Source organism: Macrosteles quadrilineatus, unplaced genomic scaffold (assembly GCF_028750875.1).
Source record: "Macrosteles quadrilineatus isolate MER2022 unplaced genomic scaffold, UCM_ALF_1.0 Scaffold_3__2_contigs__length_128488019, whole genome shotgun sequence".
In the NCBI taxonomy this organism is placed as follows: Eukaryota; Metazoa; Arthropoda; class Insecta; order Hemiptera; family Cicadellidae; genus Macrosteles; species Macrosteles quadrilineatus.
Window position 1 is genome coordinate 99,698,176 of NW_026542596.1, and position 19,592 is coordinate 99,717,767.

Genomic DNA, 19,592 nt, shown 5'->3' on the forward strand with positions numbered 1-19,592 from the left:
TCAAAATTTTGGCCTATTGGGTCTCGTGCTAAAATCAGGTTGCTTTAGAAACCGTAATACAAAAATTGGGTTATGCAATATTGTACATGATCGCCCAATATCCTGGTGAAATCGTGAACATCTTCAGAGGTCACGGCAAAATTTTGAACGTCTTCCTTAGTCTCAACAATATCATCATCGTCCCCCAAAAGACCGTGAATATCACCCTCCATCACGGTGTAATTGTCAATTCGTGGTGAATACGTATCTTCCCAGACGCTTTCTGCAATCCCCAAAAAATAAAAGCTCTGCTTGGTTCAAAGCTGATCTCACTTTTGTTTGATAGGTGTTAGTTGTTCTCATACCTTGACCAACCTAATGTGTAACTTGTATACAGGAACTGGTAGAGATGGTGTTGGTGGCCAAGAGAAGTAACATACAAGACAGTGTAGGTGTTAGGTGTTATCATACCTTGACCAACCTAATGTGTAAGTTGTATACAGGAACTGGTAGAGATGGTGTTGGTGGCCAAGAGAGGTAACATACAAGACAGTGTAGGTGTTAGGTGTTATCATACCTTGACCAACCTAGTGTGTAACTTGTATACAGGAACTGGTAGAGCTGGTGTTGGTGGCCAAGAGAGGTAACATACAAGACAGTGTAGGTGTTAGGTGCTATCATACCTTGACCAACCTAATGTGTAACTTGTATACAGGAACTGGTAGAGATGGTGTTGGTGGCCAAGAGAGGTAACATACAAGACAGTGTAGGTGTTAGTTGTTATCATACCTTGACCAACCTAATGTGTAACTTGTATACAGGAACTGGTAGAGCTGGTGTTGGTGGCCAAGAGAGGTAACATACAAGACAGTGTAGGTGTTAGTTGTTATCATACCTTGACCAACCTAATGTGTAACTTGTATACAGGAACTGGTAGAGATGATCTTGGTGGCCAAGAGAGGTAACGTGAAGACAGTGTAGGTGTTAGGTGTTATCATACCTTGACCAACCTAATGTGTAACTTGTATACAGGAACTGGTAGAGATGGTGTTGGTGGCCAAGAGAGGTAACATACAAGACAGTGGCACTGCTCACCTGGTTGACAGATACGCCCAGCTACTGGCCGCTCAGGGAGAGTTTAACACTGCGCTGGCTTACCTCAGCACTTCACAAGAGGTGGGGTAGTATCTCTTAAGAAGCATATCATGCATTATCCCTTATGAAAAAGTTTAGATATGGCCATATACATTTTTTTTTATCTGGTTATATTTGGTTTTGGACCAAATATAACCAGATATGATCATATATGGAATCCCCCCTATATATGGACATTTTTTAATAAAAAATATATAAATTAATAAAAAAAACAATTAAACATATTTTAACATTAAACAAGCTGCTATACCCGTGCTTTGGAACGGGAAGAAAATGTGACCTAGAGAGCTATTAAAGTAGTGCTGGTGTGTGTTTTAAAATACAGCAACTCTATGATTTAGTTTGAAAACATAAACTGATTTAGAAGCGTAAACCTACTTACTTTCAAACCCCTACTTTTGATGTTAATAGATCCATAAGAATATGACAACATACCTTAGTGTAGCAATAGCATCAATTGCTTCATATTGATGCTTCATGAATTACATGTTTTACCATAATTCATAATTTACATAATTCTTCAATTTAAGTCAAGCCTCTTCACATGTAGCTTACTATATAAATTAAAACATGAAACTTTGAGCAATACTTTACAAAACTTATATTTAACCTCACTTTTAAACCAAACATAACCCTCCTCAATCTACATAAAGCGTCACAAACATCTTATTCAAGTAAATAAACAAACGCCAGTTCATTGTACTGACCAGCTGTTTCATTAACTAAATTAAATTAAATCATTTAAACATTGGAAGCATGCCAGGCGTAGCCCTTTGGAAATCAGCCTGTGGGGCAGAGCCCTTAGGAAATTTGTCCATATCAATACTTTTCAGCAAATCTACACACTCTAAGCTTCATTTTGATGTGCCATATGCCTATATTTTTATTTGGTAAATGACCTTAACCGTTTACATAAAATTTGATTGTATCACTTTAACACATTCGCTGCTGAAACCTTTAAACAGGCGCTCGCCAATGGCGGCGAGTCCCGGGCGGAGCCCCGACACGCTAACTGAATCAGCGATCGCTATTGGTATTGAAATATCTCAGTAAGACGAATCACAAAAGAGCAGTGGTGATTGTTCTGCGTTACTCCGAAAGTGGACGTAGTTCACTGAAACACCCAAAGGTAGCAGCACTGCCTGGATCAATAACCAGAGTCTTTGTAATACGGCTCGAACTGAGAAAATCCCCGAAAACGGGACAAAAGCATTGCCAGACGGGATTTTACGGGTAATTTTTGTACCAACCTACACCAGAATAAAGCTCGCATTATAAGCTACAGGCTGGTAAAGATTACAACGTTCTCCGACAATGGCTGCGCTCACATTGAAACAATAAACATGACATGGCGCGCTCCCCCACCCGTGGACCCCCCGCTCCTCAGCTGAGACCTGGGGGTCCACCGGTGGACCCGCCGCATCGAATGTGTTAATAATATAATAGATGGTATAAACTATGCATTAAAACTATAATAAAAATGTTAAACTCAAAAATTTCAAAACAAAGTTCTCAAGCATCGGACTGGGGATCGAACCCGGGACTCGAGCGTGAGAGTCCGCCCCTTTTAGCCACTACACCACAACCGCTTCATATAAGTTGGCTTACGGAAACCCATTACGAATAAGAGAAGCTGTATTTGGTCTCGTAAACAAGATTTTCTTTGACATTTTATGTAATTTGAAGAATGTTATTATTAATATAGCCTAACTACGTGACATTGATATTTGCGGTTGTTTGATAGTAAAGGTACAATTAATTTATTATTAATATAATATTCTCCTTATTTAGGCCTACCTACTACACTTACAATTTTAAAATTATACGTCAGTTTTAAGATTTTGTTGTGTTATAGTAAAATTGTACAATATATGTATGCACAGGATTTTGTCATCTGGGTTCAAATCTTGATTACTTTACTACTAATTACTTTAAAGGAGAAATGACTATATTATCTGCCCCCCCCCCCCCCCCCCCTACTGTACCACATTTCAACTCAATCAGTTCAGTAGTTTGTGATTGCGAGAGCAACAAGAAAATACAAAAACTCACAAACTTTAAGATTTATAATATTATAAGAAGTGTTTGGGAGTCCAGTGTTACATAATCCAAATGTGGCAACAATTCCTTATAATCATTCCAGTTATTGTCAAAAACTCATTTATACATGAGCATAAATGGAAAATTATTATTCCATATATGAGTAATTGAATTCCATACCTGGGAGTCATGGCCATATATAAACAATAATTCCATATATGGAATATATTTATGGCCATATATGAGCAATAATTTCATATATAGAAAACATGTATGGCCATATATAGACAATAATTTCATATATAGAAAACATGTATGGCCATATATGGCCAATCATTCCATATAGGCTACATATATGGCCATATACAGACACCACCATATATGGATGCAACCACATCTGGCGATATATGCTTCCATATATGGTCATCAAAAACCATATATGGCTTTATAAAAACATATATGGACAGAAATTACTTTTTTATAAGGGATATTACAAGTTTCATTGTACAGTTTAGACTTCCTTTTTAATAACTTTTGTTTTCCTCATTTATTTAAATTGTTTCTCTCAAGAAAATGCACACAAGGGGATTCTATTGAACTTAAATGCTTGTTCAGCTAGAATTTGAAAATGTTTTAAAAAGTCACAAAAATCAGTAGATAAAACAACAAATTGATCGTTAATTTCCTTAACTTAGACATGAATTGCTAGAAAACTAGCTTATCTAGGTGGCTGACAAATAAGACTTTTACTCTACAATAAATTGTTTTAAAATCATTACTATTTCTCTTGTTTATAAGTTTAGTAGTTTTTTTATTGGTAAGCCTTTTTGTATTTCCTATTTCAATTTTATTTATTTATTTGTTATGTATGTTTTTATAGCAAGTTGTTCTAGAGTCATGTTACTCTTTAGTATGTCATTGTTTATTATATTACAATATTAAGTATTGTGTTTAATTGCAATATAATGTTTTTTACAGGAGGAAATTGAGGAACTAAGAGAACGTTTGTATGTAGCAAGTGGACAGAAGCCGTACCCAGTCCCGACAACACAGCGAACCCAGCAGAATTCCTACTATCAAGTAAGGCCTAACATACCTGTTTGAAGTAGGACATTTTCTACAAGTTTTATTAATATTTAAAACAAATTACATTGACATCTTGCTGTTGGGTACCTCATTTCCAATTTTTTCTTATACATGTACAAAAAGTTATCTGCTCTAAGTAAAAAATGCTTTCGGTATATTCATATAAAGTTTTACATAAAAGTAAAACTTATATGAAACTTATATGAACTAATATGAATATACAATGAGGATATTTTACATTGAGCAAATAATGGCACAGGCCATTGGCATTTTGTAAATGGTTTTGTGAGGGGCCAGCCCAAAGATTCATATTTTTAACATTTAACATGGACCATTTGTTAAAAAGGATAATCAATTATTGATAACCTAAAGATTATTGGCATTGGTGTGCTGAATTTATCTCTTTTGGGTTTATTTATTTGAATACACAACTAACTTTTCTAAGAAAAAAGTTACAGGCACTTAACAGCACACGAAACGTTCACAATATAATTTATTATTTAACTGCTACAAGTAACCTTCATTAGAATTATGTTTTCCTGTACAGTATAGGGAGATTATTCAAAGTCCGGTTATCTGAAACATTGGTTAACCAAAACGCCGATCTCTTGCGTAACTGAGACCACAAGATATACTCACGGATGTTGCCTTGATCATTAGAGACGATTACAGTCGTTGCTGGGACTGCAAGATATGCTGACGTGTCGCTACAATCGCATTTGACAACCAAAACTAGTTAAGAATTGCGTACAAAAATAATTATATTTAATTGTTACCAAGCAAAGTTAATATATGTATCTCATTTATACTGTCAGTGACCGATTATAAAGAATCAGATGTCCGATCACTTCCAGTTCCTATTTTTTTATAACCCACTCTCTACTGTAAAATTTTTTATGTGGTGTCGACTGCCTAAAACTCTTTTCATGGATAAGTTAATTGTGTTTCCATTTCTTCTTTTTTAATTTATTCTTAAGCCAAGTGCTCTTTACTCAAAAACTAAATGTTTACTTTTGTTATTCTTTATTTTTATTTGTTTATAATTTTAATTTGTGGTTTCAGAACACGGCACCATCAGGGTATGCTAATAGCTACGGGAAACAAATGAATCAAACAAAGCAGCCAACGCCTTTCAACCAGCCGTCGTCCTGTTTCCCTCCAGCCAACCAGCAGACTCGGTCATCTTCCATCCCCTCCATCACTCCTCCTCGAAAGCCCTCCATCAGCAACCCTCTGATACAGAACACTGTGCCTTCCTCTTCTGCTAACTACACACCATCCTCCATGTTCCCCACCCAGCCTCAAGCTCCTCCTGCTAATTTCTCCACCTCCTCTGCCTTCGCCCCTCCGTCGACACAGAAACCCTTCCAGCCTCCGCCGACGTCTCGTACTCCTGTCCACTTCAACTCTGAACCACCCCCCGCCAACGCTGTACCTCCATCCACGTTCTCTCATAGGAGTAGTCCCAGCCCATCTTTAGCAGGTAAGGTTTTATTTAAGATTGAGAAAGGTAAAGTTTCTTAATCATCAGCTTTGCAGTGTATGAAATCATAAAATTATCGTAAAATAGCATAGTTCAATATTAGCTCACAAATTGATATGATAAGTACTAGGGTCAATATAACAAATGACATATTTTATATATAGATATATATTTTAATGTCACTGACAGCATTTTCAGCCAATAAGATTTTACTTGGAAAACTCCTTTACAGGTTAGCCGGCTATCAAAAATAAATCCTAAAAATGCAGTCACTTGTGTCCCTACTTACATCAGCTGTGTTGATTGTATTGCAGGAGGGCGCAAGTACGTTGTGGACCCCTCAGTAGCAGGTGCAGGCGCAGGCTACGGTCGGACAGCAACATTCAACAGCAACCCGTACAGTCAACCGTCTCAACCTTTCAACCCACCACCTTCTCAGATCTTCAACCCTCCACCATCACAGTCCTTCAACCAAACTTCATCTCAATCGTTTAATCCGCCCAACTCTCAACCATTCAATCCTCCGCCTTCTCAATCATTCAATGCACCACCTTCTCAACCGTTTAACCCTCCGCCTTCTCAATCATTCAACGCACCACCTTCTCAACCGTTTAACCCTCCACCTACTCAATCATTCAACCAGCCCAACCCTCAACTATTCAACCCACCTTCGTCCCAACCATACAATCCTCAAGCCTCACAACCTTTTAATCCTCCCCCCTCTCAGCCCTTTAACTCTCAATCCTACAATAGTCAGAGTTCTGACATGTTCAACCCACCGGGAGCTCCACCACCAATGTTCAATCATCCAGGTTAGAGCTCTAGTTATAATATAAGCAGATAACAAAAAGTTGATACTTTTCCTTAAAATATTCCAGCATTGGATATGTATGTGAAATTGGCCTACAATAACAAAACTTAAAATTTTGTTTTCTTCATTGAATATCCATTGATTAGCCAACCTAAGTAAGTACTATAGTTCGGCCGCTTAGAAAACGACCTGCGCGCTAATGCTAAACCAATGCTAGAGGAGGTCGCTTTCTAAGCGGCCGAACTATAGCCTTGTAATATGGATATTAGGAGTAAATAAAATTGTGATTCTCTCCTATCTATCCTGAATAAAATGCTATTAAAATTTACCCTCTGCAGTTTGTGCACGCATAATGGGAGAAAATACCCACATACAAATAATATAGTATTACACATACCCTACGTAATGTAAAATTCTAGTTATAAATGTTGGTTATGTTTCAGAGCCAAAGTTGCCGCAGCAGTTTGTTCCTCAGACTTCTGCTGCCCCTGGCTGGAATGACCCTCCTACTCTGACCGCCTCCAAGAGAGCTCAGGTATACATCTGCTGTCACTAGTTGTCTAGGTTAGAGCTGATTTGTAGGTCCCAAGACAAAAATGTATCTTAACTGTACAAAATACCTCTGTAATTTTTATTGTTTGTGCCAGTGGCATTTACTACTAACGCTCTTAAGCGAAAGTACAGGTCAAACCCCTAAAATTTCTGTGGATATGCTGTGGGGATTTCCTTAATAATTCAAGGGTTGTTCGTGGATCAATGTCTCCATTGAGCTCCTGTCGTAGTCAAGCTAGATCAAATTCGAGACCAACTTCGTGTTTTTTTTTGTTTTTTTTTACGCCAGTGGCATTTCACAAGAGAAGTTACGAGAGATTAAATGTTTAGTGGATGTGCCGGGGATCGAACCCGTCCCTCCCGCACCGAAGTCCAAGACGCTAACCACTAGGCTAGCAACACAACCCACTTCCTTACTTTATACGCTATTATTCTAGCCGGTTCCCGCCCCTATGGGACGATTAGTCTTGTCATATAGTATTTAAAATTTTGTAAAAGAAAATTGACGCTCCCGCCAACTATGATTTGTGGGTTTTACTCACCTTAATTTTTTTCTAGTGATATCCAGGACTAGTCATAAACACACATACACTATATACATCACACGCAAATCATCCATGGAATCAAAGTCTGACATTTTGCGGAACTCGAAAAAAGTCTGCTTCCGACTCAGTCATGACTAGGAGTTCGACCCATGTGGTGCATAAAAATAGTTTTTTCCTATCCTGAGGAAGCTGGACGTTTTTGAGTCCCACGAAAAATCGGACTTTGGTTCCATGGACGATTGCGTAGGATGGGTGTGTGGGTTTTTATGACGAGTTTTGGATATCACTAGACAAAAATAATGGTGAGTGAAGCCCACAAACAATCTTTATTAATTAACAACAACTCACTTAAAAGTGTTTAATTTAAAAGCTGAATCGCGTTCTATGATTAGGTTTCTCTTGGAAGGGGGTTAATCTTGGTGGGTTACTGTTCCCAGTCGACAGATGTATATTGTGTACGGTATGCAGAAAAGTGTTATGACGTAGAAAATGTGCAATAGTGGATTAGGGAGCTTGCAGAAGGCTGTACACTTTTGCACAATGTGACCAGCATCAGGTAATCATCAGATTCCATCGAGATGGTAATTGTAATGGGGGAAACTTTGCTTGCTGATCGAGGTTTTTCAGAGTTTTAGGGCTGGCTGTAGTCCTTAATATTCTTATTGAAACATCCTCTATTAGTTAAAAGATACCTTTAGTTCAGTCACATGGTAATCAGAATGCCAAGTCCACATGAATTTGCTCTCTGCTTCAAACAAAACCGATAAACAACCACAGTCGATCTCTGCCATGGACAACATCTTGCAGATGTCTAAGAACACCTCCAAACTCCCTCCACCCCTTAAAACAAATTTGATATGATTATGATAGGACTTATACTTGGCGGGAGTGTTAATATTTTTGTTTACGTCTTAGAATACTTTCTAAGATTAAGACTAATCGTCCGGCAAGAGAGGGAACTAGCTAGATGAAGTGGAAGAAGTAAAGAACATGACAGTGGTCTCAGATTTGATCTACCTCGCTTTGCTGCGACAGGAGCTTGATGGGGGACCTAACCCTCGTATAAACAATTTATGAATTAAGTAAGTTGAGAAAATATTGTGTGGTGCAGCAGGCGGTGTCGGGCATGTCTGCCGAACACGCCGGCACCCGACGCTGGGGAAAGATGTTGAGTCACTCCAAGGTATTGCGTGGCTGCATGCAACCACCACACTCACACACAACCTTCCCCACTTTGTTTTCATGAAGAAATATATGTATCACTGAATTTAAATGTATTATTGATTAACTGATCTGCTCAGTGATCTGTGTTTTTTTTTTAGTACACTATCATAGTTTCACATTTCTTTCTACGGCCACAAATATATAGGTACAGTGGCAGAAGATGATTCATGACAAAAGTTGACTATGCCACCAGATAATTGTATACATTTGAGACTCATTATTGTGTCACTGTCACTGCATGCGTCCTAACTCCTAATACTTGTACTGACCAGTTTTGATTTGTTTGATGCTTTTTTCATCTTTTTCACAAGTTTTATTTGTTCTACTTTAAACTCTTTGGACAGATAATCCTACATTAGCCAGATGACATATCTCTTTGATGTTTCTATTTACACTTGAGAATGGAGTAATGTACTAAACTCACAAAAATCTTCAGGGTAATCCAAACCATCATCGACAAACTCTGTTAGGTTTTATTTTTAAAACATTCAACTAGATCACAGTATTTGGACACAATTTGACATAATATGTTGGAACCTTTCCTTAATCTTTAGATACATATTCACTTCTGTCTGTAGGTATTTATTTGCTTAAGAATTTCAGTGAAAATTTGATATGTTATAGCAGATTAAAACGACACATTATCACAGCCTCGTTACATTGACGTTTTTGGTGTTTTCAGAGTATATTGTGTGTGAAATAATATCAAAATTTGAGTGTTTCATTTGAAGCACTTATGTTGCACCTTTTTGGTTTATGGAAGATTACAGTTTTAAAAGGCAATGCAGTCATTAATTACATGATAAAACCCTACAAACTATTGAAAAATGGCTTGTCTTGTAAGTTCACTATGAAGTTAGGTAGACTCCCCATTGTCCAGACTTCGGGACCGAGTTATGTCTAATATTAAAACAAGTCCAAACCAGAACAAAGTGGTCCAAATGTGTGAGTCCTATTATGGTGGTAGCCCTTGCCATCTGAAGTCCAAAGCATGCTAATCTGATTTAGAGGGAATCCACTGTACCATTTATACATTTGTTCGGTTATTTTTAATTTATTAGAGGTTTTGTATCATGCCATGCTCATGCAATCTACTTTTTAAACCTAATGTTTAAAAGCTAAATTTCTATCCAACCCATTTATTAACATATTAATTTGCTTTGTAGTGTGCTGAATGAAAACTTTGACGATTTATTTGTTGCTGTTCTGTTCTTACTAACTCGTTCAACTTCAATCTGTAGTAGCCAATCTATTACATATATTACGTACAAAAAAAATGTCATTCAGTTACAGTATTACTTGGTGAAATGTATAACACTATAATTACTGATAAGGTGTCTAATTAATTATCCAGATCAAAATAATAAAACAACTATTATCTTCTTCAATGAGGTCAGTTGTAATCAAGCACAGTTAATAGTAATACTAATACTGTAGTACTGTCGTTATTGTAAGTAAAAAGTGGTTGAAATAAAACTGATTAAGGTACATTTACTTTTCTCTTTGAGCTCCAATGATTATTCATGTATTGAACTATACCTATTTTAATATCTTTACATTAGCTTGTCAGTAACTACATACTTGATTTTGTAAACAATTTATGCTCCTTTCACACTATACGATTTCGCTCGTGCGGTTATTAATCGTATTTGTTGTAACGCATTGGAGTTTATGGCCCCTTTCACATTATACGATTACCAACCGTGTACGATTTTCACCCGCGTAGCGACCGTAGGTGCACACGGTTGGTATCCGACTCCCGCACGAGTAAAAATCGTGTCTACTGCTAGTGGCCATGTGACCATATGGCCCCTTTCACACTACACGATTGTAGTCGTGCGGGAGCCCTCCCCAAGTGCAGTTTGTTGCGTGGTTTTCAGATATTTTGCGTTTACAGTTGTTTAATTGTTTAATTATTGAGTTGAACTACCTGTGCATACTGTATTTTATTATTTAGTTTTTGTTATTAATTACAGTTTTGTCTATATAGTTAAAATTATGAATGTGATTGATCTTGAAGCTTTAAACGATTCTCTTTAAATCCGAAAATAGTTGAAAAACTTTTCTTCGTCATTTCTCAGGTCTTGAAATAATGTTTTAAACATCCCCACTTCCTCACGTCTCAAATTTATTAATACGACTATTATTAAATTTATTTTTCTCCGATAAATTATCAAAGTAGCAATAATTTGCTCGCGATCCATACTACTTAAAACTTTCCACTGAAATGTCAATGAACTCTGTTCTAGTGGGGTGGGGGTTAAGATTTTTTTAATCGTACGATTACAAATCGTATAGTGTGAAAGCAACAGACCCGCGATCATCTGCCCGTACGATTAACCCTCGTACGAGCGAAATCGTATAGTGTGAAAGGAGCGTTAGGAGCCAGGTACATACAGTGATAATCAAAAGAAGGAAAATACCTAATTGTGGTGAAACTGAAGGAATTAATTAATTAATTACTTCAACTTTCATTTTAGCCTTCCACTGTTTATTTTAGGTGGGCCTCTGTCACAGACAGTTGAAATCCTCATGAGTTTCACACTAACGCCAGACCTGACCAAGGTAGGAGTCAAACTTAAAATATACAGTGTCGTCTCTTGGTCAGGGAGGCTATGCCTGAGACTATTGATTAGACCTCATGGTCTGTCGCCCTAACAACACTCCTTAAGCCCAAGTCCAAGCCCAATTGTTGGAAACTTGACTCCCAGATCACCCGGTTTTGTTGAGATATACTCGCATAGATCTTTTTACGTAAGTGGAAGTTTGGTCATTTTAATCTTGATATCCGACTAATCAGTCTTTGGAGCTCAAAGGATGAAGTATACCTTCATCTGTACCTGATATACCTGATGTATCAATTTGGAACAAGTCATGTTGACTTGTTAACCTTGATCGTAATGCTAGAAGTGTTATGTAGAAAGCTTTAAACTTTTGTTTGTCGGGTGTTTCAGCCCAAGGAGGTACACCAGCCGCCGCCCATCACTCACCCCCTGTTTGCGACAGCTCCGCAGGACGTTCCGTTACAGGTAGGCTTACAAAACTGATCGTAAATAATAAACCACAGCCGGCTGTCTACTTTCGAAGCACTTAAGAAGGGACGCTGATTTGTATATAGATGTTCCTTAGCACAATACCTCGGATAAAAATCATCCAATTTAGAATACATTTCGTACAAATGTACCCACGTTTATTCAAACAAGTTCAGGAAGCAGTATGATCAGACCATGGGAATAGGGTTTTGTAGGGTGAAAATAGGGTTTTCTCGTTTTAGACTCTCAACACATAAAATTTCTAAATTTATCTCTAACACATTTTGAATAACTTAAAAAACCAATAATTAGTTTATTGAGGTGTTTTTGTAGGATTATTGGTTACAGAGAAAATTCACAAACTTGTAAATTTAAAATTCCCATTTTATTTTTATGGAGGTCAACTGTTATAGTTTGCTTGTTTATAGATAACTTATCTTTTGATTAAATTTGGTACATTTATTTTTTATGTATGTACTATTAATATTTTACTAAAAACACTCTTTATTAAGTTTCAAAATAAAATTTTATAACTGTCGGCCAAATACTGAATCTTGACCCGCAAGTCAAAATCAAGTTGTTTCTTAAACATTTTTTCTGTTGTCAAATAATGGGAAATCATTAGTATAAATTTCTCCAGGGTCCACCTCCACCAATGCAGGGTATGGGTATGCAGAGTATGGGTATGCAGCCCCCAAGCATGGATGGTGTCCCACAGCAGCAGGGGTATGGCTATCCCCCCGCACCTGCCCCCGTAATGGCTGCTCAACCACCCGCTCCAGTGGCCAAAGTGGCTGAACCCCCTCGGCCGAAACCCCCACTACCTGAGGAGCACATGTACTTGCAGACAGTGTTCGAGGAGCTGCGTAACCGATGCACGTGTGCCGCCAACAACCCGGTGAGTTACTTTTTGTCTCTTTGAACAGTCAGTATAATAGACGCTCGCTAATCTGGCATGTTCAGGACATTGGGGGTGATTGGTTACTGAAATGTGGGATTACGAAGAGTCTTATAAAAACAGCTGTTGTTGCAAAACGAGCAAAGTACCACTAATATACACATGAATTCAGATCGCTGAAGACATCTGCCAACTTCCATCTCTTGAGATCCCACTCCATTCTACAAAAAAAAATTATTTAATCCTCTCATTTAACGTATGTATAGAAGTTACAGTAAGTATTGTATGATTAAAAATTAGTGCAAAAAAAGAAAATATTATTTTACATTAGCAGACTTTGTCAGTGGCTCTAATTATTATTTTTTTAAATTCTTAAACTAACTAAACCTATGACAAGGGAATGATTACCCAACAGTCGTGTATTTTGTAATTGTACTTAAACGTCAAATATATCCCTACTTATTCAACAGTTTGTTTTGAAGGAGGTTCTCTCATAAATTTAAAATACTAAGACCTCATACATGTTTTTCTTTTTTGAAAGAGGTCTTCTTTATTTTTTGGGGGATTTTTGAGCCAGCTAATAGCCTAATTAACTATTTTATATATTACAGTTTTTTAACTTTTACAAATATTTGAAGGAGATATTAGGAGATAGATTTTTATTGAAACATAATGTATTGACTGGCTAAAAGATTTAAAAGCATTTTAATTAATGTTTGAAATGTGAAAGCATTGTTAACTGCAGCGTTGTTAAAAGAAATTATTTTTTTAGCAACTTAAAAGGAAACTTGAGGATGTCGCAAGAAAATTGGAAGTGCTTTACGATGCACTACGGGAAAATAAGGTAAGCCTAATCAGTAAGTTTCATTTTACTTTACTTATTTGTAGGGTCTGAACATTTGTAATATACACTTTCCACAACTTATGATTGGTAAACTTTTTTACCACATTTCTTTAGTGCCAGCTTGAATGTCATTATGCTCATTTATGTCGTAAAATGTATTTTCAAAATTATTGTGGCACATGTAGTACACAAGATTTAAGATTTTATTTCTCATTAGGTGTCCAAAGATGATGCTTTGTGTTCTATTTCTAATACAAAAATATTAAACACACATCTTGTTTCAACAAACTCTATTTCCAATAGGGGTCTGCGGGTCAGACTTTTTTGGTTCGGGTCGGGTCGGGTCGGGCCAATAATTTTGGTCCTCGGGTTTCGGGCCAAAATCGGGTCGGGCCAAAAATTATTAATTACCAGATTTTTTTTCTTTTTTTAACTCCTATCTGTGTTTATAATATTACTTAAAAATAACATATGAAAAACGGTTGTATTTATGTATATTATTTCATGTTCATAACTTATTTACAGCTTAGGAGTTGCCTCAACTGCAAGAAAGAAGAAAATAATTTTTTTTATCAAGCCATTCTTTCCCATTTTCATAACTGTTGAAATATCTAAACAGCTATATTACAACAAGTTTGTAATGGAACTTAATATAAAAGGATCATAAACAAATCAATTAACCTTATCTCAAGTTTAGGGCCTGTGGACTGGCTTAAAGACTGCAAGCAAGAAGAAAATAAAAATTCTATGTTTCCACCATGCAATATGAATCATTCATTCCCTGCCTCCTAACCTCCTAAGTATAAAAACCTCACACTTACAATAGCATTATTAGTTACATCATCATAAATAAAGAATTATTTATTATTGGCATTACTAGGCCTACAGCTTTACATAGGAATTATTTTTTACAGGGCCTAAAATAGTAATAGACTAAGCAACATGACAAGTGGAGAACTCATTGAAGAAAAGATTGTGTGTAAACTAATTCACTTTAAAAACTCTAAAACAGTAAATAACACACATACATTGTTTATGGTATAGTTAGTTATAGTAAAGACTGTAAAAATTGCATATATCATGTCATACACAGTTATAGACCTACGGTATTGCAAGAGATTAAAATCCTAAAACAACTGATTTTAGCTAATAAATGAAAAGAATTAAAAATCCATAAACTCGTCAAACAATATCACAATTATTAGGTACCTGAAAAGGAACTCTTAATATATAGAAAATTATATTAAATCAAGATAAAAGAAAGTTAAATGCTAATTTGGCAACATAAGCAGACAGCAGAGACATTATAGTGTCCTAATTAGCAACACAACTCAATGTTTTTATACTGTAAGTCGATGTTTTTGAAACTGTAGGGTCTTTTTCTCGGAAGGAAGGGGGAAGGGTAGTAGAATGTAAACAAAAAACCATGAATCACTCTCACAGCCGGGCCCGGGGACACTCAAGATTACAGACCCTCCCCCTCCCCTCCCCGCCCCTCTTACACAACCAGAGCCAGGCCCGGGGACACTCAAGGTCATAGACCCTCCCCCTCCCCCACCCCTATTACACCACCCGATTGTTCCAATTGCTGACAAAATGCAAGTAACGAAACAAGGAAGTAGAGACAAAAAGATATATTTTCTTTATTCAAAAATATAAAACTGTTACAGATAATTTCCAAAGAAATTAATTCATGGTAGTTTGTGTCTTGTAAATATTGTATTAGATCTTAGAAATATCTTTTTTGAAACTCAATCTAACTTAAGAAAAACATAATTTTACTGATAAAAACTTTCATAAAATTATAAAATATTTAGGCCTAACCTCTTTGTAGACTTGCTGATACTTGATACTTAAAAAAAATTAAATGGTGACCATACAATGCCGAACCAGACGATCAGAAGTGTTGTTTTGTTTTGTTACTGAATGACAAAAAGGACACAGGAAAATAAAAGAACAAGATACAGATCTGTACACTATATCAGATATTTCTTTTGTTTATAATTTATTATGTAAATAAAATACTAAAATATATTTTAAACTAGGTATGGAATAAACAATAAATAATTAAACTGGTACCTCTGGATAAATAGTCTTTCTTTTGACTTCATTTTCTTTGCACTGTTGCGTCACGGCTTTTGTTTTGTCAGTAGACGACTGGCTCTGGCTAGTGACAGTACGGCATTTGCTCTGTTGTGTCTTTGTTCTTAAACGTGAGCAAACTTAATATTTAATTATAATTTTAACGTTTTAATTCCTCTGTAATAATATATATAAGAGTGTTTCTTTGAAAATTACTTATTATAACTTTGAAAATAATATTTTTTTTTTTGGCCCGACCCGATCTTGGCCCGAAAAAATCTCTGACCCGACCCGGTCTCTCGGGCCTTCCGCTGGCCCGACCCGACCCGAAAAAATCGGGGACCCGCAGACCCCTAATTTCCAACTAAACTAATGTTTACCAAAACATGTTTACAAAAATCATCTGTCAACAAAAGATATTTAAACACAAATAAATCATATGACTAAAAGAACATACTTAATACAACATCCCGCCTCAAGATGTCTACATCTTCATGAAGCTCGGTACCGCCTCGGTATCTTGATGGACCTTCCGTAATGGGTAACTGTGCCAGCGTCTGGACGATCACGTGAGTTAGATGGACAATTAAGGACCGTAGATGAACAGTTTGAAAGAATGCAATCTTCTTCGTAGTATGGTGCAGGAACTAAGAACGTCTGGTTTCGTCGAATGGTTTTCTTGTCAATGTCCACAAGGTAGGAACGTGGTTCGTTCAATTTCCTGACTACTTTACCATGTCTACGTAGATCTGTGATCCATACCATGCTTCCCTCTTCTAATTCACTTAAACCCCTCGTTCCATGTCGTTTATCAAATTGCATCTTATACTTCGACTGGTACTTATTCTCACTCTCAAAAAAGTCTTTATTTTCCACAGGATTTCCAACCAAAGTAGATGGAAGATTGTCTCTTATTTTCCCTCCAAACATAAGTTCTGGAATCAATGGTTCACTGTGATTAGTTGAGTTCTGAATACACACTGGACACGATTTGCTTTTTCTTTCTATTTCTTGAGAAATTCCAGGCCACCACATGGTTTCCAAAGCACGTTTCCTTGTTTTTGTGATTCCCAAGTGTCCACTGTGAAGCCTCTCAAGCATTTCCGCTCGTAGTTCATGAGGTATTATCATCCGAGTTCCTCGAAGCAATAACCCATCAATACAACTTAATACAACACTTTGACATCATCAATTATTTTGTTTGATAATTAAATAATAAACTCACAAGGGTGACAGTGTGCAAATTATTCTAGCTGGAAAAGTAAAAGAAATTCAAACTATTGAAGTAGTTGTTGGTCGAATTTTATTTTGTGACTCCTGTTTTCCTTCAAATTTGTGCAAAATTAATGCTGGTTTAGTATTATTTTCTGCATTTTGCTCCTCAAAATTTTTGATAGGCTTACGAGCCTGATGGATTTTAAAATATCAGACCTATATGTTAGCTGGGTTGTTGATCTACCTTTGTGAAACTATTAGACTGGTTAATTTAGTAATTTTAGCGTGCACCAGAAATAAACACTTAGACAATCTAGCAAAACCTCCTCTTCTTTTCAATGAAGATATTAATGAGTTTGCTTGTTCAGATGTCCAGTACGACGGTGGGCAGCCTCCACCAGCTGGTACAGATGGTCCAGAACGGAGACTATACCGGAGCTCTACATCTCCACACACAACTAGTCTCCGGGCCTGACTTCTCACAGATCTCCTCGTTCATGCCTGGTCTTAAGGTGCTCATACAGTCGGCCTTGCAGCTCGGAGTGTATCTACAATAGTATTATCATCATTCTTATTATTGTTGTATTGTATAGCATTATGTAATCATTTGTAAATTAATAAAGATATTTTATTGATTTTGTCATATTGATCTAGTGTATGGTAAAACTTTAATAATCCAGATCAATTGGGAACAGACCCCATACAAATGATTAAAATCCTGTTAGATTGTTTTAAAGAAAAAAGCATTACCTTTCATAAGTCAGTGGTGGTATGCAGATGAACCATCGTCCATAGATTGATTTGACATTATAATAGACGGCTGTATGTTGAACACAATTGGCACACAATGCGTTATGGATTTACTGCAAACTGCAAAAAAAACTACAATAACTACATTTTTTGGTTAATTTCATTGTTTTTCTCCTTCAGTGGATCCAGATAATTGGATGATGGATTCAGATGATTTAGGTTAAAGGTTATACTGTACTTGTGAAATTGTGATTTGAAAAAAATCTTAACCCTTCCAGGGCTATGGACGGATATTTTCGTCAATTTTTCTGGGCTGAAAACGGATATATCCGTCAATTTTTCTGGGCTGAAAACGGATATATCCGTCCCGAGAAATTTCTTTTCTAGGATAATGACGGATATATCCGTCCAAAAACAATTTGATATACAATGTTTATAATATGGTAATAAACATAACACTGCATTAAAAATGGGTTATTTTGTTTTTGTGGTTGGCAATAATAATTGCCGCAGCTGTTTCGGCTATTTTGCACCTTAGAGTGTGCGTAAGTAAATATTGCTGTATGTTATATAATAAGTAATATATTTTTATGTTATTGAGATAAAGTTACTAATGCAAACAATCTGAAATTTGAAGATGTTATTGAGATGCTTAATAAAAGTATGTCTGAGAGGGGTTTTATACTTGGCAGTGAAAATAGTAGTATGGAATGTGATGGATATGATGAACCTGAAGAACAGTCTTTACGTAGTAGAAATCTTGGCGGGTAATGGGATTGAGGACATGGGAGCGGAACTAAATGGTTTAGATTTACTTCAGAATGATAGATACATTTGTATAGATAAAAAATAAAACAAGGGAAAGAATAGTCTAAGTTGACGGATATATCCGTCCACCTTATGTTTTTTGTGGGCCAAAGATGGATATATACGTCAAATCAAATTTTATTTTCTTCATAACTTTTGTACAAAAATTAGTTCAGCCCTATGGAAAATCTTTTTATGATCCATGAATTATTTCAAGTGAAATAAATACAAAACACAACCACTTTAGTTTTTAATTTTTGGCAAAAAATAATTAAGCTTCAGCCCTTCATTTAATTTAGCCCTGGAAGGGTTAAGCCTATTTGCTTGATTGGCCAGTCGTATTGGCTATATCACTTAGATGTAAACATCATGAAATTGTCACAACATCAGCTGGCTGTCTCAGCTCCACTGGCCGTCTTTTACTGTACTCAGCAAATTAGCCCAGAATTTATTTTTTAGTATAACACGTTCGCTACCGATCGCCACATATATGCGAAGCTGCGATCATTGCCACAGACAGAGGTATATATTTTAATTAACTGGTATTTTAATTATCGTCCTAACAGGATCAGCCTATAGGGTCTAGCTATACCAGAGCATATACTAGAGGACGTTTTATTGTTTACTATTTGTTTCTGATAAACTGACGACTTTCCTTCGTTGGTAGAGTAAAGCAAAAATCTTAAAGCTTAAAAAAAATAGAGAAACCCCATTTAATAGAATGTAATGTTAAACGTGACAAGAAACTCATAAAAACAAGCTTTTTATTTTACAACTAGTTAATGTATGGGAATATTCATTGTCAGCAATAAGAGACTTAATAATTAACAGATACTGTTTATCTTTGTATTTTATTTAGGGACAGCTTATTTTTTTACATGAAATAGAACTAGTACCACTCATGGTAAAACATTGTGTTTACCAACTGATAGTTGGCCTGTATAAACTATATCTATGTTATCAAACCCATTTATCTAAGTTAATAATATTTTACTAAAAAACTGACTTTTTACCCTCCCTGTAGCAGCAAGCCTAGGTACTCATAAAACCTAATGTAATTAAATACATTTAATTGAAAATAAATTCAAG

The 19,592-nt window shown here is 36.2% G+C and overlaps 1 protein-coding gene across 1 annotated transcript in view; it reads left to right on the forward strand.

Annotated features, from left to right (window-relative positions):
- The window catches only part of LOC128990077 (protein transport protein Sec31A-like), a 36,238-nt gene extending 18,643 nt beyond the window's left edge, over positions 1-17,595 (forward strand). The window contains exons 17-25 of the mRNA XM_054412309.1: positions 1,012-1,155; positions 4,153-4,254; positions 5,323-5,743; positions 6,058-6,555; positions 6,998-7,089; positions 11,830-11,904; positions 12,548-12,805; positions 13,578-13,649; positions 17,315-17,595. Coding sequence (XP_054268284.1) covers positions 1,012-1,155; positions 4,153-4,254; positions 5,323-5,743; positions 6,058-6,555; positions 6,998-7,089; positions 11,830-11,904; positions 12,548-12,805; positions 13,578-13,649; positions 17,315-17,503 — 1,851 coding nt within the window. The 3' untranslated portion in view covers positions 17,504-17,595. The remainder of the gene's footprint in view (positions 1-1,011; positions 1,156-4,152; positions 4,255-5,322; positions 5,744-6,057; positions 6,556-6,997; positions 7,090-11,829; positions 11,905-12,547; positions 12,806-13,577; positions 13,650-17,314) is intronic.
- Positions 17,596-19,592: the final 1,997 nt, after the last annotated feature.